This window comes from Ammospiza nelsoni, chromosome 4 (assembly GCF_027579445.1).
Source record: "Ammospiza nelsoni isolate bAmmNel1 chromosome 4, bAmmNel1.pri, whole genome shotgun sequence".
Classification (NCBI taxonomy): Eukaryota; Metazoa; Chordata; class Aves; order Passeriformes; family Passerellidae; genus Ammospiza; species Ammospiza nelsoni.
The window spans coordinates 52,960,542-52,984,040 of NC_080636.1; the positions used below are offsets into that span (position 1 = coordinate 52,960,542).

The 23,499-nt window shown below is 36.8% G+C and overlaps 1 protein-coding gene across 1 annotated transcript in view; it reads left to right on the forward strand.

Annotated features, from left to right (window-relative positions):
• The window catches only part of LRBA (LPS responsive beige-like anchor protein), a 372,144-nt gene that overhangs the window by 34,607 nt on the left and 314,038 nt on the right, over positions 1 to 23,499 (forward strand). Inside the window, exons 3-17 of the mRNA XM_059469874.1 lie at positions 7,726 to 7,957; positions 8,150 to 8,250; positions 10,476 to 10,571; positions 12,539 to 12,660; positions 12,770 to 12,896; positions 13,661 to 13,780; positions 14,087 to 14,233; positions 15,084 to 15,281; positions 15,854 to 15,987; positions 17,229 to 17,337; positions 17,447 to 17,599; positions 18,220 to 18,388; positions 19,833 to 19,912; positions 21,223 to 21,285; positions 23,083 to 23,180. Of these exons, the coding sequence (XP_059325857.1) occupies positions 7,726 to 7,957; positions 8,150 to 8,250; positions 10,476 to 10,571; positions 12,539 to 12,660; positions 12,770 to 12,896; positions 13,661 to 13,780; positions 14,087 to 14,233; positions 15,084 to 15,281; positions 15,854 to 15,987; positions 17,229 to 17,337; positions 17,447 to 17,599; positions 18,220 to 18,388; positions 19,833 to 19,912; positions 21,223 to 21,285; positions 23,083 to 23,180 (1,949 nt within the window). The remainder of the gene's footprint in view (positions 1 to 7,725; positions 7,958 to 8,149; positions 8,251 to 10,475; positions 10,572 to 12,538; positions 12,661 to 12,769; positions 12,897 to 13,660; positions 13,781 to 14,086; positions 14,234 to 15,083; positions 15,282 to 15,853; positions 15,988 to 17,228; positions 17,338 to 17,446; positions 17,600 to 18,219; positions 18,389 to 19,832; positions 19,913 to 21,222; positions 21,286 to 23,082; positions 23,181 to 23,499) is intronic.

Below are 23,499 nucleotides of genomic sequence, written 5' to 3' on the forward strand. Positions count from 1 at the left end.
TAAGCATGTGAACTGCTGCTATGTTTGCTCAGGCATGGTGTCAGTGGTGGGCAGTGTTGGTTTTTTGTCTGATTTAAGCTCTAGGCAGAAAAAAATTGCTTACAGCATGAATGTCCTGACTGATGGAAGTGGGTGCAAGCAGGATATTATTCCCTGTACAGCCATTCTTACTGTAGGGTTTGCTCCCCACTCTGGACTTGTTTGTGAGTAATGTGGCATTAGAAATGTTATCTTTTGGGTGCCTTCCTTGAGGGCAGGGATTAAGGTAGGACATGATGCAGACCTGTGCAGCCTTGGTCACTGGAGTGTGGTGTTCTCAGCAGATTGCACAGCAGATTGGGTTTGTTTGCTGATGGGTGATGTTTCCAGAACTGACAGAAAGGTATCTTGCTTGATGAAAATTTAAAAAAAAAAATTCAAGTTAAAACATTAGATAACTTTTAGACATGTAGCTAGGGAGGGAAGTGTTGGAATAATGAAATGGATATTTGGTGCAGTGCTTTGCTATGTATGCCTCATGTATCTGAGTTTAAATTCAGAGTAATGCAACTCCAACTCCAGCAGACTTTCTACTGGGTGTCATAAAATGACAGATTTCTGATTTTTAAAATGCCAAAACCATAAATCGTTAGTTTGCTAAGATTGCACTAGCAAGCTATTAAAGAACATGGCAGTATTTACTGTAGATAAATGCAAATTTAAAAAGGTTCTCTGTATCATGGTTTAAATGATTTATTTGCTTTCAGTGCACATATGAATCTGATGTGATGTAAAGATTTAGGATATTTCATTTCCTGTATGGAGCTACAAATTTGCATGTTATTAAACGATCTCTCAGAGTTATATCTTTCTTTTATGTCTTAAACAGGATCATAGGTTAAGATGCACTGAAAAACGTTAATTAAAACAAAAGCAGAATTTAATGCTGTTAATACAGGTACTGGAAAGATGGGAATGTCATCTGGGTTTAGATATTTTCTATGGTAATATCTATTGAGATACATAATACAGGTCAAACAAGGGAAACTGCCATGTGTTGTAAATACACCTTTAGCTGTTGTTTGGAGAATGTAGAAATTTAGTCTTGAAATTGATTTACAAAAATTCAGCTTCCTAGTTCCTAGTTTTCAGGGATTTGAAATAAATCTCAGTGGTGCAGCCTCCTCAGGGGCCAAGCCCTTTATACCAGTGTTGTGTGTCAGATAAAATCTGGTAGGGAATCAGTTTTATCCTGTCTTGTTTCCCCATCTGAACTTTTCCAATGGCTGCAGGCTTGCTGGGTATTGTCTACAGTTTGGTCAGTGCCACTGTGGGCTCCTGGGACTGTGTTTTGTGTTCTTGGCCATCCTTTGTGTATCAGCTGTCCCACCTCCTGATGGGGCAGTGAAGACTGGGAGAAGAGAAAAATTCCTTATTTTGGACTTGTTGATGCCTTTTGTCCTTGGAATCTGTGGTTGAATTTCTGAAATAGAGGCACAGTGCGTGGTGGTGTCGGAGAATCATAGAATGGCTTGGTTGGAAGAGGCCTTAAAGGTCATCTAGCATGGAATGCTGTAGCTGTTTTGAGTTCAGGCATGGTGGTTTTGATTTGAACTGTTTGTACTAAGATCCCTTTTTGAATGGATACCAAACTGATAATTGTAGAAATTTTTCTTCCTGTTTGTGTAAGATAGAATTTAACTTTGCTAATATTTTCACTTAAAACTGGTGTTGCTCCCTTTATAAGATACTAATTGTCAGATTTTGGTATGTACATAAAAGATATTTAATGGCTCTTTCTAAAGTAGATTAAACACAAAAACAAACACAAGATTAAACACAAATATAAAATTTGAAATTCATAGACCTGTTTCCCCAGCCCCCATGTTTAAAAAAATTGTATAGAGCTAATGCTTCCTTGCATTGTTCTGTTTACACTGGGCCTTCAGCTGCACACTACAAACTGAACTAATTGTCTTAGTGAACTAATTTGACATAAAAATGCTTGCAAGTAGGGTGAAAATGCTACATTGTTTGCTAGGGTAAATAATCATTGATTAAGCATAATTGTATTTTAAAATTGTTTATCTTCTCCGATTCTCTTGAGAAGGAAAAACCCATAGGATGCTTCAGATGTATTGTACCTACATGGTCGAGAATTTTGCTTTTTTTGCATTTATTTTCACTGAGAGAGTAATTTTCATGTATGCATAGCTAAGTGCATTTTTAAAGAAAAGTTTAATGAGTTGGTTTATGTCTCAGATGAACTGGGTAGGAGACACTTGCCAGTAATTTCCTGGGTAAATTGCATGTCCTCTGTAGTTAGCTTTTGTAAAGTTGATGAAACTCTGGTTTTATAGAAGCCAGTGCTTAAATGTAAACTCTTCTGCTACTTCTAAGTTTTTTCCTTACTTCCTCGAGATACAGCTTTTTTTCTTCATTGTGATGAAGCATGCTGATATCAGCTGCTGGTAGAGGTGTGTGGAGGAGGAAGAGAATGATACAGTGCTGAGACACTGCCTTAAAAATGTGTGATTCTGGGCTAATGGTTTCAAATACAACATTAGGTGGCAGCAGTAGGCTCTTAACACCTTGTGGGTGCCTGTTCAATTCACATTTAGGCAGTTTTCCAAATGACAGGCTTGAAGAAATTTTATTTTAATGCAAAACATTTATATTACATCCCTTTGAAGGGAAGCAATGGGAATGGTTTTCCCCTGAATGATCCTGCTTTGATTATAGTTAAGAACACTGTTAACAGAATCCCATAGAAGCATCAAGTTTAAAGTGGGTGCAATGCTATTGTGCGATGTCACTTTTGATATGTCTGGTTTAGAATGGACTTCTCATTTGCCAGGTAAATGAAGTTGGAGGCTTTGTTATGAACTTGGCAATAAGAGAGAAAGCAGCTAATAAAGGAGATTTTTTTTTTTCTTCCTTTCTTACCATCCTTACTCCTTTGAAAGGTAGATTAGTACTATTAGTATTCTTTTTTTTGTGGTGTTACTGTATGCCAATAATGCTGGATGGTGGAGTTTGGTGACTTCAATCTGATGTATCAGCAGGAAAAGTTTGTGATTTTCTGCAAGAATTACCTGTTTGTTCTTTGATGTTGTTGGGGTGTTTTTTTGGTGGGTTGTTTGTTTGTTTGGGGTTTTTTGGGTAATCTTTGGTTTTGTTTGAAAATGGGAGAAACCTATTTCCAATGGGAGAGACCAAGTCTGAAACTGGAGGAAGATTCAAGAGGAGTCTCCTCCTTACAGAAGTGGTTGGAGCAGAATCTTTCCTTCTGTGGGAGGGTCACTGGTCGCCTGCACCTTCATGGTGTCACTTATTTAAACTTTGAGCCAAGGTGGCAAATGACTCTAAATCATCTGTGTCTTGCTGGAAGGTGTGACCTCCCTTTTCTTGAGTGGGTTTTCCCACAGTGCTTTGTGTTTTCTCTGGTTTTTCTAGTGCATTATGGTTGATACAATAGCAATATAATGAAGAAAAAAGGGGACATCCATCCAGGCTTTTTCCACCCCTTTCTTGCCCTCCCTTTTAACCTCTCTGGATGTAAGCTCTGCACCACTGACCTGACATTCATGCTAATGTTACTATTTCATGTACTTATCCAAACTATTTGGCTTTCCTGCCAAATCTTCTTAGGGCTCAGATTTTAATGTTCTCACCTCTAGGTGTGGTTGGAAAAGAATGCATGGAAATTGGTATGTCTCAGTTAATATCTTTTGCAATGTTTTTCGTTTTCTGTTCTGAGGAAGCCTTTCTAAATCCCAACCATCTTTTTATCATATCATGAATGTGTATCATGGTGCTAATTTTTCCTATTTATTGTATGCCCTTGGAATTTGACCAGCTTGGAATCATACATGATCTTATGAGATTCTTACCCTAGAGAGATTGTAATTCCCATATCTTTGGCATTTATTTTTGATGATGAATAATTTTCAATCAACTAAATTCAGTCAATCTCTAAATATGTGAAATATGTTTCTGAGTATGTGAAAGGGGACAATAGAGGTGGTTTATTTCTTTGGTGGTAGAAAGGAATTAGCATAGGCAAAGAATATTATAAATGCCCAGCTTTGCAGGTTCTTACTAAGCACAAACTTAAAGAAAAATTCACTGAGATTGAGCCAGCCTGTTTGACTGCATTTTTTTTCTTCATGGAATAGGTGTTCATATTCCTTGTTTTGGACATACTAAAAAAACAATTCTGATATTAAAAAATAATAATCTTGAGGAAAAGGGAGAGGTCGCAGTTTGGTTAACAGCCCTTCATCTTGGCTTTGAGGAACAAAGCAAGTACTTGATCTGTGGCTTATCTAACAGCCAGAAGGATGAAGAAACTATAGAAGTAAAGACTTCGTTGGGGAGTTTGAGATAAAAATGTGAAGATCCAGCCCTGTAGTTCTCCCAAGTATAGCCAATTTGTCTTATCCAGGAGAAATGCTGATTTTGGGCTTGGTTTCTTCTTTTTGTGTCATGGAAAAAATTTTTGTTGGGTTGTCTTGCAAGATTTCTAAATGTTTTTTATCTGTTAATGGGAGAAATAATTGAAATTAGATTAATAATCCAGATCATGTTCTTTCAGGAAAGAGGAGCTTGACTGTTTATTCTGAGCTATTTTCTGTATGCTCCTCCAAACAGTGAAGCCTTTCTTTCATATCTCACATAATTTCATTGCAAAGAAAGGTTAAGTGTGTTTAAATAGTCTTTTTGGTTTTATTTATAAGTGTTGTAGTGCTATTTTATGCTAAAAATTAGTGCTACTATGTTGACTTCTCATCACTTCAATTCCCTAAGGGGGGGGAAATACACTTTCTGCATGTGTATTCAAAAATTGCTGTATTCTCCCTGTTCTCAATCAGCTAAATGTAGAACTATTTACTGAGAAGCTTGAGCTATTGCTTTAGCATGTATATATTTTTGAAGGTGGATATAACTGGCAAAATCCAAAATTTGTGAGGATGTATTTGAATGCTGCCCTTTAAAACCATTCCTGTAAGCTTGTACTTAATTCTACATGCTGGGGAAAGAAAACGTTATGCCACCCTGTGGGTTGCTATAAAGATTGTTTATGCAGCTCAGCATAGGACTTAAAATACGTTGAATTGGAGAATTTTGAAAAATGTACTGTGCGACACAGGAGACCAAATCATGCTAAAGTGCAAGGAAAGACTATACATCAGTTCAAAGGCTACATTATTCAAAAAAATACAACCATAAAAAAGGTAATAAGATTACATTCTCACACTTCATGGCTAGTAAGGTGCATTAAGCTGCTCAGATATTCATAACTTACTGTGACATTTGGGAAGATTACATTTTGCTGTGCACAGCCATTACTGCAGCTCAGATAATAACTAGCCAATGCATGGACCTGGATTATGATCCCTGTCATTGGAAACAAATTTGTGTTTTGAAGGTTGATCAGTTTCAAATCACCATTAGAAAGGGTTAATATGACATAGTGTGGGGGTGTGTGTGCCTGTGTGTATCTAATGGATGTGCATACATATTGTGCATCAGCTGCACCCTGCCTTGGCTTTTCTGCTTTCCCTGGCAATTTTTTTTGTCCTCACTTCCCTCACAGGAAGTGTTAAAATGGTAATTATTTTTTACCATAGCATATTATTCCTAGAATGTCCTTCCTGAAATGCTTATGTTTGCAGATGAGATTGGAAACCTAATTTGACAGCGTCCTGGATGGGTGGGTTCTGATAATAGTATATGTAGCCAAAAATGAAAGATTGGTGGGGTAGACTATAGGGTGAAGGTAAGGTCACCTCCAGTAGCTGTATGTGGTTTTCATGTGATAATTGATGGTTGGCTGATAGTTAAAACCAAATGCATAAAGAGTTGAATTTCTTGTTAAGAATTAGCAGGTGGTTTGTGGCCAGAATTTAATCTTTAGCTGATCTGTCTCTACGCAGAATACAATATTTTCTTTGTTTCTTACCTTGAATTTAAGAAGAGTATTCTTGAGGAATGCTTCAGTTTTGTAGAAGATAAATTCAGTGAAATGAGGTATAACTCTGATTATGTATTTTACATTTTCAAATGCTCTGTTGAGGTTTTTCTTTAAGGGAGGGTGTATATTTTTCTTCACATTTGTTTTGAGATAATTCTGTGTGAATTTGTTCTGCCTAGCATACCCTACAGAGCTTTCTTGAGTTAGGCCTCTGTTCCATCTTTTGGAAGGAGAAAGCTAAGGCTTGGAGGATGGTAATGATGTGATGGATTTGTTTGAGTTGACAGCATGAGTTGATATAGAGAAGCTGGGAATATAACTCAAGTCACCCCATTCACTTCTTGCTGTTTTCCAAGATATTGTGGAAGCATCTGACAGTAAATTGCATAATTATTTTTCATGACCCAGAGAGGAGAAAATGGAAAAGTGTAAATTACTTTTTAGAAATCGTTGCCATGTGACATTGTCTATTCTGTCAAAAGAGCAGTAAGTTTGTTTGTTTCCTGTGATGTTTGGCACTACTGATTTATTCCCAGAAGTCCAAAGATTGCTTCTTCAAAGTGGCAAGGTTTAGACACTTGAGGAAAATGTATGGTAATTTCAGTGGTTAATGAAGAGCGTATGTTCTGTTCTGTAAATTGTTCTTTGGGTCCTAACTAACTCAGAGAAGCTGTTGTAGCTAATGTGGAAGCAAGTTAGGGTTTTGGGGCAGTTTTGACATGGTGTGACTTCAGCAGGTGACAGTACTGAAGCTGTTAAAGGCCAAAGCCTGTCAAAGAACACCACTATGTAGGAGAGAAATAATAACATAAACTTGCAGAAGTGAGAATGAGATGAAATATTTCTGGTCATGAGCTATTTGATAATTTGAGTCAATGGTATCTGAATTCTTGTTTGTATGCTGGTATATAATGGTTATTTTGGTAAGCATGGCACGTTTTTAAGGTTAATACAGCTCTGAAGTCCAAGAGAACTTTAAAGAGTGGATGTAGGGAGTTGGTATAAATGAGTTAACTTGGTATAATGCATTTTGTCTTCAGCTGGAATTTTTGTTTTATTAAATATGCAGATGAGAGTGGAGCAGGTTATTTCCTTCCCCCATCCACAGGCACAGGCATATGTGGTCTGTTACTCTCTAAGAGACCTGAAATATTACAGGATTTCAGTGTCATAGCCAAATCACAGCCAGAGGCTTGGAACAGTGCTGCTGTTCCACATGCCTGCAAATACAGCAAGCCTTTGCTTCCTTTGAGTACCTGGGGCTGCTAATGAACCTGGCAGTTAATTCTTAACCAGCTTGAGTCACTGGAATGTCTCATAAGTGTTTATAAGTGGCAATATTTCTGATGTGCATCAGCTCCTTTTGGCTAGAATTGCCTTCTTAATGGAGATGTGTTAAGCAAATATGAGGCACTCCAGGTCATTTAAGATATCTCGACTGCTTTGTTGGGCTCACCTGTTTTAGAACATTCACTTGGTATCTTCACTTTTCAGCTAACCTGGGACATGTCTATCCTGAACTACTCAAATGGTTTTCTGCAGCAATTGTCTGATAATAGTTGACACCTTAAGAGCACCTTTGTTACTCAACAGAACTTGAAAAAGAAGACAAATAAGATGGTATAAGATAGAAGAAATATTGGCCTCATTATTATGTTTTTTCCCCCTTCAATAGTTTTCTTCTCACAGAATGAATAACTTTAGGCATAGAGTAATACTTTGATACAGTTGCCTTAAGCATTTTTTTTAAAAATATTTTTCTCTGAAAGCTCGTTGGGGGCCAGTTTGACTTGGAAATGAACTTTATCATCCAAGAAGGAGAGGGCATCACCTGCATGGTGGACTTACTGGATAAGTGTGACATCACGTGCCAGGCTGAGGTTTGGAGCATGTTCACAGCAATCCTGAAGAAGAGCATACGGAATCTGCAGGCCTGCACGGAGGTGGGGCTCGTGGAACAAGTGCTCAGGAGGATCGACAGGGCTGACAACATGATTGCAGGTACAGCCTCCCCCAGTGTGGGACTCCAACTGTGCTGCTTCTCATAGACACAGTTACTAATTAGATGGTAAAAGTTTGCCTTGGCATTTTATTCTTATATCACTGTTATATATATCTGTTATATATATCACTTATATCACTGTTATATATATCACTTATAACACTTATGTCACTGTTCTTTCTGCTTTTCAGATCTCTTAGTGGACATGCTCGGTGTGTTGGCGAGCTATAACCTGACAGTTCGGGAGCTGAAGTTGTTCTTCAGCAAGCTGCAAGGAGAAAAAGGGAGATGGGTAAAACAAAACACAAAACTGAAACAATTTTTATCGTGTTGCTTTGGTTTTTCCTAATTTTCACAAGTTAAGACTGTTCCAAAAACTTTTGATAAACAAATTTTGAATGTACCAAAAACTATAGGGAGCTTTCTTTTATTATATAAAGAATCTTTTTATCTGAAAGCAATTAAAATACAGAGAGTAGAATATTGATGAAGTTAAATTTCTTCCTGAACCTGTGGACTATATTGGTCTTTCCTAACACCTGGGAATAATAAGGTAACTCTTAGGTGTTATTATGCACATGATTTTATTTTTTTTGATTCCAGCTATGTGAAATTGAAGGAAAAAGGCGTAATTTTTTTTAAATCAGAAAAGAGAAATAAGTAAAAATGCCTACAGAGGCAGTTCTGTTTGCTCCCATTTTCACATTGCTGTACTTTACTTGATGATGAAAAAAAATTATCCAGTTAGGGAAGTGAAAACTTTGGCAGAAATTGAACTGAAGGAAATAAGTCCCAATGAAAAATTGTCAAGTTTTTCTCTTGTTCCTGTGTGGAATAGAAAAGGACCCTGAGTTACAGCTGAGTAACCACTTTCCCTAAAGTAAAAATGTGTGTGTTGTAGAGGCCACCTGATAAAGTTTTCTTCAACACACAGTTGTTGTTTCATTGGACTTGGGAACTATTTTAACAATCATTTTACTTTGAATTTTAATTCAGCTCCTGTTATTTCGAAATACTCTGGCTAGTGTAGGGGAGAGGTAGCAGTGTCTCTGTTGACTTCAAATAATTAAAAAAAATAGTATGCCATGTAAAAGCAAGTATGCACACATAATACTGCAGACTTTAAAAGGCCCTTTGAAATAAATAACTCTGGAGATCTTAACCTCCTTAAAGAAAAATACTCTAAACTTTATAGATGGTTTAAACTTAGTAATTGAACATAGTATATTTAACTGTAAGTGAAATAAAGTTGTCTCTGTAACATTAACTTTTTCATTTCCTGTCTCCCTGCTATTTGCATTTAATTTCCTTTCCTTATTAAAGACCAAATACAGGGGAAAGCAAGAGAAAAATGCCACAGTTGGATTGCCAAGGAGTTGTACAACTCCATAAATCTTAAAATCAGCAGAACTGGGAAGATGATACCAAGTATTTTGCTGCAACACAATTTACCTGGTCAAATTCTATGGCACTGCAGAGAATTCTAAGCAGCTCTCAGCATTTCCTCCTCAGTTTTAACTCAGATTCTTGAAGCACTGCTTAGCTGACTCCAGCTTTGGTACATTTGAAATACTTGTGATGGATCATGCAATGCTCCAACATCATGCATAGTTTTCAGAGGGTAACTGTTAACAACAAAATGAAAAAGGGCACTTCCAGATCTATTTTCAAACTACAATTTTATAATCCAGGATTATAAAATTGTAATTTGAAAATAGATCTGCCGGAAGGATACGGTGTGGTGAAAGACAAGGCACAAAATTGTCCTGTCACTCTGATCAGTATTTGCTGTTCTCCTGTTGTTGTGAGCTCATACACTTGGTTTGGAGTTTGTAGTTACAGACTATTACAATAAAATCAGCAAGATCTGAGTGGTGGTGAAGTGTTAAGTTTTCACACTGAGCACTCAGGTGCTCCAAACTACCCTTGGGACTTGAATCTTTCTCCATGGACTTAAGTGAAAGTATAAACCAAATCAGTTTAATCTAATGTGTGACTCTCATCTTGATGAAAATAATCTTTCTGCTGATCTTCCCTCTCCCTTTTGCTAGCTATTCCGTCTCCCTTGTGCTGGCACAGATTTCACTCAGCCACTTCCCAGAACAACTGGAATTAAAAATTGGTTTGCGTTTGCTTTCCCTAAGTTAGTTTTCATCTGGAGCAGTTAATTTTCTTTAGCTTCCAGCAAAGTCATACAGAGAGGTGATGGGAATGAACAGACAGTGGCAGGAATCAACATTCAGGGTCAGTTTAGTTTATGCTGGGTGAATGTGGCCCTGGCCTTCAAGTCCTTAGTGAAGTTACCTAATTAACTTTAATCCAGTGCATCTATGTTGTGTGAAGGTATTCATGGCTGTTAATGTTGTTTTATTGAGGGTGCTGAGTGTCTTAGTAGGATATTGTTCAACCATGTGCAAAGTTTTAAAATGTGCTAAAATTTGCTTTTTGTGTGTATAGTCTTTTCTTTCTTAGAGGTTTGTTTTACTTATTTACAAATGTAATAATTCTCTTTGTCAGCCACCACATGCTGGGAAGTTACTGTCTGTGTTGAAACACATGCCTCAGAAGTATGGACCTGATGCCTTCTTCAACTTTCCAGGAAAAAGTGCTGCAGTATGTAGATATTTTACTTTTTTTGTTTGCTCCCTGTTCTATTAAGGCCTTTGATTATTTTCATTTATTGTGTTCTTTGTGTCATCTGTCATTGTCATAGAGTTCTAACCAAATTTTTTTCTCTGCCGGACACCTACACTAGTGCCTGAACAAATTGTGTTTATAATAGATGTGCAATATCACTACAAAAGGACAATACTATTACATAAAGAATGGATACAAATGAGGCTGCTTTTTTGTATTTTGTTGGGGTTTCTTCAGACTGATTCAGTTAAATCGTGTTGCAGGGAGGATATACCTGCTTTGCACTCTAGATGCTTATGAGAAATCTTTGAGAAAGTATTGATCCTAGACCTTTATAGGCTGAATAATACTGAAAAGGATTAAATTTAGCAACAATTAGTCTTTTTGTGATTGTTCATGTGACTCATTTCTAAGTTCTGTGGTGGGCACTTGAAAAAAAATTTGAAACTGAATAGGCAGTTGGAAAATCCTTTGCAGAATCTTCTGATGGAATTCAAGTATGTCAACACTTCTGCTTCTACAATTGTAGAATGAAAAATTATGTTCAAAATTCCATGCTCAATTCAGAATGAGATTTGAATAAGATTTATCAGATAACTCTTTCCTGTTTTCTTCACATAAACCCATTAGCTTTCTGCCTTGGTGGCTTGAGATTGAATTTCACCAACTCAACGACATAATGAATTATTTTTTGAATGAAAACTTTGGAGACTGAAAAATGCTGACTACTAGAAAAGTGCTCCTGCAGTTTTATCACCTGCAACAGAACTTGGCAATAGACAGACATGTTTGTGTTCATTTTGGTTATTGATGGTTTTCTATTTAACTTCTGCTTTAACTTCTGTTAATTATGTCGATTGCTTGAACCATATTTTATGATATCGGGGTGCCTCAGTAACCTTTATGTAGGTATTTTTATATATATTCAAATTAAGATGTTTAAGAAATTAAGTATTTACTATAACTACTCTGTGATCCACTGTTAGTTAAGTCAAGTGATAATGCTGTCAATTCCTAAGACTTGGCTGCAAAGACATGGAGACTGGTTAGTTAGCTGATATACAGAAGGATTTATAGCATTTTGTATGGACAGGAGTAGCTGAATGGAGCATGGGAACATAATAACAAGTCTGGAGACACTTGAGTTCTTTGAAGTTTTTTTTATCCATTGATATTGATCATCTGGGTGGCATCTTTGTTCAGAGGTTATGGCCCTCTTCATTGCAGTGTGTATTGCAAATCTGGGCTGCACACCAGCAGAAAGGTAATAGTAATGCTAAAAAACCCAACAAACCGAACAACTCCAAAAAATAAACCCCAGCTGTTTCAACCAAAGGATTCTAACATAATGGTTTGTAACTCAAGGGCTTTGCACTAAAAACATAATGTTTGGTATGAAGATTTTTGCCTGGTGGAGATTGCATTGTGTTGCATTTGAGGAAGTTTGAAATTCTGTGTTACGCTCTCTGGAAGCCTACTTAAATATGAATTTCAGGAGAGAAAATAATTTATTAAGTGAAATGTGGCCAGCATTCCATTTATGATCAGTTATTTTCCTGAATACCAACTCTATGTGAAAATGGAACTGATTATTATGTCAGGTTACCATAAAACCAAATTAATCTGAATTTGCTCTTTGAAAAGTTGTTATTCCATAAGGCTTTTACTAAAGCATTTGAGTTTTGAAGCATAGGTTACTATTAATAATCTTTTTTGAGGTATAAAGGTCAGTTTTTAAATATTTAGGTTATTAAAATACTGTAACAATCAAGTACAAAGAGAACAGAAGTTAGGCCAGATTTTTTTTTCTTCAGTATAGAGGAACTGTATACATTTGCAGTGTGCCTCTGTTTATCAGCATATATATGTAGATTGCATCTTAAGCTGCACACTTTTACTGTTGTGTTGATCTTTCTGCATGAATAACTTCTTGCTTTCTTCAGGCTATTGCCTTACCTCCTATAGCCAAGTGGCCCTACCAGAATGGATTTACTTTCCATACTTGGCTAAGAATGGATCCTGTAAATAATATTAATGTGGATAAGGATAAGCCTTATTTATATTGGTGAGTATTGTGTAAAGCTGATATTGCTAATGTTCAGTTTCTATTCATTTTTCAATGATTTCTGCATCCATCTGTGTATGTGCTGATTTTGTATGTTCTGATTTGTCAGTTTTCGAACAAACAAAGGACTTGGTTATTCTGCTCACTTTGTTGGAGGCTGCTTGATCGTAACGTCCATAAAATCGAAGGGAAAAGGTTTCCAGCACTGTGTAAAATTTGATTTCAAGCCACAAAAGGTGAGTGAAAAGAATAAAGTCATTCAAATAAGTTTCACGAGTCTAAAATTGTAGCCTGGGAGTCTATGTTGTAGCTGTTGATTCATCTCATCTTTGTGTAGAAAAATAGTTACACTGGAATGAGCAAAACAAATATGTGTTCTGAATTGTTATTTCTTTTGCATTTTACAACTAAAACATGAGTTGATTTTATTACTGGTGTTCAAGTCTGATTTGCCTATTAGGTAGTGTTATGTGATGTTGGATGCTCTCTTTTTCACTTAGATATTCTGGAATTGATGTAAACATCTTGTGGGAGAACAGGCCTCCTCAGGAATTCCTTATCAGTAATCCCTTGCTGTAAATATGGATTCTGTTTGTGATAATTTGACATGCACAGCCTTTGAGAGGCTTTAGTCTGGAGCCATCCATGCTCTTTAGAATGGCATTTGTATTAGTCCATCCTGCTAAGAGTAGCTCAGTTTAGAACTTATTTACAGAGTAGGTTCAGTGTAAATTTGGTTCAGCATTGTCATAAAGATTTTTGGAGTATGCCATAAATACCTTTTAAGCCCTTTTGTGGAAAAAATGGCATATTATTCTTTGACATAGCAATGCAAGAAAACTCACCAGTGACTTACTAATCTTTTCTGCTTAAAATACGTCTTTGAGTCTTAATTTAATTCACATAAAGAGTTGAATTTGTTCTTCCAAGCCCCACTTGAATGCTTAAGCTACTCCCAAGTGTTTATAGAGTTATATCAATTGTTTTTTTTATTGTTTAGTGGTACATGGTGACTATAGTGCACATCTATAACCGCTGGAAGAACAGTGAACTCCGGTGTTACGTGAATGGGGAGCTGGCATCTTATGGGGAAATAACGTGGTTTGTCAACACCAGTGATGTGAGTAATCCCTGCACACTGTCTACAGCTGAGCATCTTGGTGCATTACATAGATATTCTTTGCCATTTTATTCATAAACCTCCCTCATTTTATGCCTTTTAAAAAAAATGTTGAAATAAAAATGGTAACTTTTTAGAGAAATAAATTGTGGTTTTATGCGTCTCAGAACTTAATACTTGTTTCTGCTGAGGCTCTCAAGTACTTGTTTATGTAAAAGTATTGCCTATGAAATGCATATTTTTTGCATGATTTGCTTGTGTAGCATGGATTAAACCCTGTTACTGGGTTCTGTTTTCTGTTTTCAGACGTTTGACAAGTGTTTCCTGGGTTCTTCAGAAACAGCAGATGCCAATCGAGTGTTTTGTGGGCAGATGACATCTGTTTACCTTTTTAGTGAGGCTCTCAATGCTGCTCAGATCTTTGCCATTTATCAGCTTGGACTGGGATATAAGGTATCTTAGAATTGACTTTCCTAAGTTTAATTCTTTATGGTAGTTCTTAAGAATGCTGTGACACCTCTGTGTCAAGAAAAAAAAAGATCTTACAGTGTAATATTTTTATTAAACTCTTCTGTGTTTCTTCTGTAAGCCTATGTACGGCCTTAGAAGCTACAAGTAAGCATTAGTTCAGTTTGTTGATTTCTTATAGAACAAATAGATTGGTGTTCCTGTTTGCTTCTCAGAATTTCCATGTTGGTGATTGGGAGAGGGAGAACACAACTGTTATCTCAGACTTGGTTCACTTTTTCATTGAGGCTGAAAACTTTACATCAGTTATGATGTATTTGTTTTAGAAATGTGGCTTTATAGTTGCTTGTGCTAGTGGGAATTTTTAATGTGTGAAGTCAGTGCTGAGGATTAGTTTTATTGCAGTGATTTATTATTTGTTTTGTCATAGCCTGAGGGGCACTAATTGAAGGCTGTTGTTCCCCAGCAGCTGTACAAACATACACTAAAAAAGATGGTTCCTTTTCTATCTGCTCCTCAATTATTAGTTCCTTCTGAGTGAACATTGCTGACAGTCCTGCTGTTTCCAGGCCGATGTGGTTCTTTTACATTACCCACCATCCTGGCAATGACACTCTTAGGGGACAAAAGAATTCTGCCATTTTAATGTTGTAAAATTGACTTTGAGTCTTATGAGTCTTCGGTTCTTATGAGAACCTTTCTTTATGAAATACTGCTTGGTTAAAGAAGCAATATTTTAATCATTTTTTTGCAGTACTTGTTCTGATCTTTATATTTGATGTGCTTAATCTAATTTTTTTCTCTGTTCCTTCCTCAATCCTGCTTCTCGATCCAGGGAACGTTCAAGTTCAAGGCAGAAAGTGATCTCTTCCTCGATGAACATCACAAATTGTTGCTATATGATGGCAAGCTCTCCAGTGCTATTGCTTTTATGTACAATCCAAGGGCTACAGATGCACAGCTGTGTCTTGAGTCATCCCCTAAGGATAACCCTTCTATTTTTGTTCATTCACCACATGCCCTCATGCTGCAGGTAAATCAACATTTTCATAGATTTGGAGGGTACAAATTATTTCTGTTTGAAAACCTAAAATCCAAGTTTATAGGGATTTTGATATGGAATTGTGTATAGGTTGGGATTTTTTGGGTTTGACTTGCCCCTGTTTCTTGAACTAAAGAGGATGCCAAAGAATCCTAAAAAAAAAAAGTATTCTATTAATAAATACAAAGGCTGGGTTAGCTTTGAAAAAAAAAATTCCTTCTTCCTCACTTCTGAGGTCTTCACTCCCCTACAGATGTTCCCTATCTCCCATCCTTTGCCCTGTGGATATGAAATCCTTTTCTTCCCTGTCCTTTGAATGCCACCTCCTGTGTATTCACCTGAGGATCTGCACTGTAGATCTGTGTCTAGAAGTATCTGTAGCTAAAGCAGTAGGTCAGGCATTCTGGGCATTTAGTGTGACTGTGGCAGCCAGTTTGTTTTTACTGTTTCTTTTTGTTTGGTAATAATACAGCTTTTATATTGAAGAAATTAAAGGCTATTTTAACAAACTTTTTAGCAGTGTCTGAATGAGGTTTCAATATTTCATGTTTTTTCTCTGTCAGGATGTGAAAGCAGTCTTGACGCACTCCATCCAAAGTGCCCTGCACTCCATTGGAGGAGTGCAGGTGCTTTTCCCTCTCTTTGCACAGTTGGACTATAGGCAATATTCCTCAGACCACATTGACACAACTGTTTGGTGAGTGCATGTACTTGCAGTGTCCTGGGCTTTGTTCCTTTGAAGTAAGGAAATTGCCTGTTGCTTTATCCAATGGCAGAGTAGTTGGCATTGTCTTGTGCAACAGTGAATTATGTGTAAGAACAAAAAGGGTTACAGGCAGGACCTCAAAGTGATGCACTTGTTTGCATCACATGTTCTGTGAGACCTCACAGAGAATCAAAATGTACACAAATTTTATAGTTGACAACTTTTTTTTTTCCCTGTGTAGCAGAACAGTGGGTACTTCTCTTGAGCTTATTCCTGTGATGGAGATAATTCACTGGGGAAGGCTTCAAGACAAACTCCAGGAAGGGTGAATTTTTCAGCAGCATGAAGTCATTCCTTGGAATTTTTCTTGGTTTTGTTTTAACCTTCAGATTTTTGGAAGATACTGTTACTTAGTGTTGATGCTAGGCTTTTCCTCTGGTTTGAGCTCTGGTACAACTACATCCCACTTCTGAACACCCAGACACAGAAGCTGGTGAAGCTCTAGAGCTCCTAAGTTCAAGAGCAGCAGTAAAAGCAAAGAGATTGTTTCTTAGAATTCTGCTCTGATTCTCTGCATTTGTAGCTTCATGGCTGTTTAAAGATGATCTGTATCCATATTGTTTCTTAGAAGGGATGGTAACAATATTCCTTCAGACCATCTCTTTGTGTCTGGTGTCTCCTGAGCTGGCTCAGACTTGGGCATCTGTGTTATAAGTCAGGGATTTGATGCAGTTGCAAATTGGCCCAGCAATACAGGGGTTTTCAACTGGTTGAAGTCTTGATCCACAGGCAGTAATGGCTTGACAGGAATATTACCTCTGGCAGCAGCACAACAGCAAAGCTGTATAGAGAAAAATATTTGCTCCTCTGATAGCTTAAGAAGTAGAATGGCAATTGTAACCTATCTTGCAGGAGTTTGTAGTTGAAACATAAAGCACAGAGTAGTACTAACTTAACCGTTGCTTTTTGCAAGAATTCAGAAGGATTTTGCTTTTGTGGTTATCTCAGAGTTCAGAATTTCAAGTTAGAAAGGCATTATTAAAATAAAGAAGTTTTTTGAAGCAAGCATTCAAAAATTAGTCTTTCTTTTTGTTTTAAAAGTTCTGAGTTACATAACAGAACATTTACTTAACATGTATCTCAGAATTGTGTTGTGGGAGTGTTAATTTGGAAGTACATTATCTTGCTGTAACCCTTTAACACATTTTTGTTTACTAAAACGTGTTTTCCAGTTCTACTTTACTGGCATTCATCATGGAGTTGTTGAAGAACTCTATTGCTATGCAAGAGCAGATGCTGTCCTGTAAAGGCTTCCTTGTGATAGGACACAGCCTAGAAAAGGTAAAGTAAATCTTCCTTAATGTTTTACATTAATGTTGAATTTTTTCTTGAGTTAAATACTTTTCCTAGACTGTTGCAGGGCTCTCTTTAAGCAAATCTTCTTTTGCAGTCTTCCAAAGCTCACGTTACCAGAGCTGTGCTGGAACTTTGCCTTGCCTTCTCAAAGTACCTGAGCAATTTACACAATGGGGTACCCCTGCTGAAGCAGCTGTGTGATCATGTTCTCCTGAATCCTGCAATATGGATTCATATCCCAGCACAGGTAAAATTGCTTATCCTTATCAATAAGATATTTTCTGGTGTATTGATTTGGGAGTGTATTGATTTGGGAGTGTTGACACTAAGCCTTGACTCCAAAGAATTACGGGTTCTCGCTCCACAACAGAAATCATCCAGGAATTGTCTTCAGGCTCTGTTTTGCTGCATATAATTGTCAAGTTTTGCAGGCTCTCAGGGTTTTCTGGGATTTTGGAGACTTGTAGTGTTCTGCATAACAGAGTTGTGACTTTTGACCCAGACTGGGCAGGAAGTTTGGACGGGTTAGCTGGGAAAAACTCAGCAATTTTTGAAGAGGAAATTATCTTGGTTGTCAGATTTTAAGTCTTGATATAAATTGGAAGTGAGCATTTTTTGTTTTGGTGAATTTCTGTTCTCTGACAGTGAACAACTTTGATCAAAACTTTGCAACTGAAACCTTATTACCAGCACTGCACAGTTTCAGAAATAGAATTAAATTTTTCATCAGTTTTCAGAGGTTTTAAGACTAAGCTATACAGAGAAAATCTATTTAGGACATTTTGATAGATAAAATGTAAGAATTCAGTTGTCTGACATGCTGTAATTCAGGTGTGATGCTTTTTGTTTTCCTGACTGGCGGTGTAGGTTCAGCTGACCCTGTACACTTACCTGTCCACCGAGTTCATTGCCACTGTTAACATTTATGGCGCAATCCGGCGGGTTGGGACAGTTCTTTTGGTCATGCACACCCTCAAGTATTATTACTGGGTGGTGAACCCTCAGGATCGCAGTGGGATAACTCCCAAGGGCACAGGTATGTACATATATGTATATTGAGTTTTATTCTCACAATCTGGTGTTAGTTTTATAAAAGTTTTATATACAATGTTTAGAAGAGATCCGTCAGTTCTTCAGAAATAATTGCCTTTCAGTGGGGTGGGTTCCCTGTAACAGTGAGTGGTGTGCTTTTGTCCTTGAGAGATTTTTTTTTTCACAATCTATAGCAAACTTAGATTTGCTATAGATTGTGAAAAAATCCTCTGTCATCAGACACCTATGTCAACTGATACTCGGCAGAGGTGGTCAGAGAAAAGGTAGGATGTTGGAACATTAGAGCTGTGCTTGGGAATATGGTCTTTCTCAGTTATTTTTGGAATTTCAGAGAGAGAAGATGGGAGAGAGGTAGATTTACTAGGAGTGAGTGCTCCCTAGATGTGTCTGACTTCCTGCCACCAACTTCTCAAAATTACCAGCCTTGCCTGTTAGAGGGCTGTAAGGATTGTTTTGTAGTATTTTTCATCCTTTAAGAAGCAAAGCATGCATGTTTTCTCCTTTCTTTTTAATCCCTCGTGGATTTACTTAGTTTCATAATGCATTTATTGAGCCTGAGGCAAGTGGATGAGTAGGAGAGTCTTAGTAATGCAGTTTAATGGCTTATTTTGACTAGGCTGGTTTATATTGAAAATAGCTGTTCTTAAACCAAATATGCCTGTGGGCCTATGCTGTATAAAACCAGACTCATATGATCACTTTCATTCTCTAGATGGTTTGCTTTTCTGTGATGATTAAGATCATGAGATCTGTGACCCTACAGGCAAATGTAAAAACTGTTCCCCAAAATGTATTTGCAGCACTTCATTTGCTTTCTGTACCAAAGCTTTTACTTGACTTTGACACCTGGTTGCACCTGTTGTTTTAACCTTGCCTCTCCTGGGAGCTACTGAGTGTCTGGGTATTTAAAATGTTTCTTTGGAAGTCTGCTTTACACAGAGATGGCAGAAGCCAGTCCTTTTTGACTTTGAGTTAAAAATTTAAATCATATCTTTCAAGGTACTCTATGTACATGGCATTGTAAGATTGATTTTTGTGCATTTAGCCAGTTTATAATAATGTAGCTATTGCTTTGAGCTATGGTGGAACTTAGGAAAAACCTGTGAACTGCAAAATTTTGAAATCTGGAAATTCTGACTTAAAGTTCTGGTATCAGTCTTATTCCTTGCATGGAGTCGGTTTATAACACTACAAGGAAATGTTAAAATCCTCAGAATTTAGGTGAAGCCTTAGTGGAACCTCACTGTCCAGACATTTTGCTAGTAAAAAGTGATAAAACACAGTAGTGTTTTGTGGTCTGAAATGGAGGCTGGGAAGACTTAGAATTGTGTCTTCTTCACCCAGAAATTGCCTTTTATTTTTCTTTTTGTGAAAATGCTGTGCTAATAACAACTCTTAATTTTTATTTATCTGCTTTTTTTTTGTAGATGGTCCACGGCCTACTCAGAAGGAGATTTTATCCCTGCGAGCATTTTTGTTGATGTTCATTAAACAGCTAGTCATGAAGGTAGGATAGCTTTAAATTAAGGTAGGATATTTGAATTTCCTTTCACAAAGAAGTCCCTAACGTGCTTTAAACATGTTGAATTTTGAGATAGCAAATAGAAACAGCCGTGTAAGGTGCTTCTTTTTGTTGTGGCTCTTGCCACAGACAGCAGTGCTAAAGGATACTTTTTTTCCCCTTTTAAGCTGTTTTTATTAGAAATGGAGCTGTTAGTAGCTTAGAAATGTTTACTGTTGGGGAAATGAGTATTTATTTTTTTTTTACACGAACAGTATCAGCCAGCTATGTCATAAGTGCCTAAAGACTAAATAGAAACATTTGATACTATGTGCTGTGGGTCATTGGGACAGAGGAGGATAAGAAAGACTATGAGTAAGTTTCATAACTGTTTCTTGGACATTAGAGGAATATTGGAATTCAGCAGCTCTGTTGCTTATAGGCTCTTCATGACCTTTTCCTATCATAAGTTTTTGTTCTCTCTGTGTAAGCCCTGCTCAGCAATAACAAAAATATCTCTATGTTATCAACAGTGTTTCCATCACAAATCCAAACCACAGTGTGTGTTGTCTCCTGTAAATCAATTCTACCCCAACCAAAACAAGCACAAAAATAAATAGAGCACCCATTGAAAAAGTTTGAGTTTGATCCTTTGGCAAGTTTTCTGTTTGTACATAGTGGTGCAAAATCTTTTTGGGAAATGAAGGACTTGCTTTAAAAAATAAAAGCCCTATAAGTGAAGAAGCCTGCTTTTGCCAACCCTCATCCTGTTCTTGGAAACTGTTGGCTTTTATTTTCACAAAAATACCTCAAGGCATATTGCTGGCATAGGTGCCATAAATAATTGAGATTTCTTCAAAGTTGATAGCAACTGAAGATTGGCTTCTCTAGTGGAAAATAAGAACCAAACATAGATATGGGTATAGCTAAGAGGCTTGTAATAAACTCCCAGATCTGCTTTTGAGTCCTTTATGCTACCTCAATTTAATTCTTCTATTAACAGGAAGCTCTCAGTTCAAATTGACTGTATCAATTAACATGTATTACTCTAACAATTTCATATAGTATATTGCTATTTATATTGTTTTTATGCCTGTGCTGAAATTGCTTTAAAACACTTTTATGGCATTCAGTGGGTGCTTTTGGGGGCAGGGAAGGAGCTGCCTTGCAACTATGAAGCTATTACAGGATCAGGTGAAAGCAAATTTGGTGTGTGGTACTTGCTTTGCGATATAAACGTTTCTTATAACAATGATTTTTTGGAAACAGCATTCTTTATTTAAAAGGTGATAGTTAAAACCTGTTTGTTTTTGAAGGACTATGGAATAAAGGAAGATGAATTGCAGGCTATCCTCAATTACCTGCTTACTATACATGAGGTAATTTTTAATTTGGGGGATGTGTTTATGAAGAATGCCTTACTAGTGCTGTTTGTGACCAAATGTTTGACTAATTTCAAATATAACCTCCTTTATGCCACAAGATGGCTCTGCAGAGGAAGTAGCAAACATTGTCCAATTCTTAGAGTAGTGTGCTGATATGCCAATATTCTTGCAGTGATTTAAGCGCTATGTTCAATGTTAGATTGAAGTTCATTAAGCCAGTAATTCAAAATGGTTTCTTATGTTCTACAAACCAATTTACCAAGCAGAAAAACAGATGGTGAGACTGACTTTAAAAAAAGTCAAAACCTTGTTTTAGGCTGCCTAAGTAATATTTTTTGTTTTCTTTTCCCTCTTCTTTTTATTTTGCTTCTTAAATAAAGCAATAAAATTGAAAACATGCATTAAAAAAATAAAGATGTATGTTAATGGCATCTAAGAGAAGCATATAAATTTAATTGGGAGAAAATGTTGGTTACCACTGATACATCTGCATCTTCATATTTTAGCACCAGGAAAAGGCACTTTATGCCAGATGCAACATCAAAGACAAGGGAAATGGGGACATAAATCTAACTGATCTCATCTCTGTAAGGGTGCTTGAAATGGGTAAAATAAGGAATTAATTGAACTTCATTTCAAGCAGTATGGATTTTTGTATTTTTAAAGAATTTTGCTTACACCTATACTTTCATTTTATTCTCTGTGCTGGTTACTACTACTTGGTATTACCATAGTCAAGCAATTCTACTTTATGTGGAGAAGTAAATAATAAGACCCTTGGTACCATATAAGAGTGAACTAAAATAGCAGAAGCTTTACATAGCCTTCAGATGAAGATGTGATGTTTGAAATATCTGGCAGTTTGCATACTCATGTGTCAAAGATCCATGAATGCTGAATCCCACAGTCTAACTGTGGATTCAGAAAAACATCAACAATAAAAGTAAAATTTAACCTTCTCATATGGCTAAATAGTGATAGCATCTGTAATGTCAGCTGTTAATATCATCAGGTGAACAGAGTTGTTTAGGAGAATGTAAAACTGATTTTTCTAATTGAGTATTAGAGTATTTGTACAGAGTACTCTAGAGTAAAGAATCAGAGTATTTATTCAAAAGTGTTGGTCAGTGTTTTATTTGTGGACTCTTTTTGTTTTAAAATAAACTTTCATTTTAATACTACAGAGTATGTGAAAAGACAGTTACATTTTGTTATTTCTGAGGTTATTTTTAGTTACAATGAACTGGGAACAAGTTAATGAACTGTAGCTTAGAGTGCTTTAAATTAAAAGTACGGAAAAATTTACTAAGCGACTTGAATTACCCATTTAAAATATTGTCTGTGGCAGGTGGTAGTATTTTTTTCCTCATGGTTTGGACATTTCTGAGTAGAAACTTTTCATTAAACAGCACCCTGTGCCCCAGAAAATGTGCAGCAGTTTATTTGTAGCTCCTGTGCAGGAAAGGATTGGGAACTGCACATGAAAACAGAGGAGCATGTGTGTGGAAGGAAGTAACATGGTCTAAATTTCCATTGCCTGTCAAATCCTTACATCCCAGACACTGATATATCACTGTTCACCCTAAACAATTAAGTATATTTTTTGCAATGTTTTCTCCTGCACTTGCCTTTAGAGCTACAGTTCTTTTGATCCTGGCCAAAGTGATTTGGTCCTTAGTTTATTATTAATCTCCACATACTTTTGAAATGTTTTGTAGTGGTTCTTTTAGCCAAAACAATGTTCTGGTGTTTATGTGTTGTGAATTCAAATTTGTAACTTTTATCCAACAGGATGACAATCTAATGGATGTCTTGCAGTTGCTGGTTGCTCTGATGTCAGAGCATCCTGGTTCTATGATTCCTGCATTTGATCAGAGGAATGGATTACAGTAAGTTTGAATTTTCTAAGTGGGAAAAAGGAAACAGTGTTTTGACCATGCTATTGCTTGCAAGAATTCCCATGAAATCTGAATGGTTCTCATCAGTGTGTGTGTTGCAATCAGAGACTCCTCATCTTGGGAGATTTTTGGGTCCAGGTGTTCATTTTGACAAGAGGTGCTGTTGGATTTATTATCAATGAGGTCTTTTTTTTTAATGTTTCCAAGCTGCCAGTCACACTTAAACAGGGAGAGATCCATTTCAGTCTGTGCATTGATGTCTTGATCTGCTGGTGCTCTGTCTTCAGCCCCCCATTCTTACAGATGTCTT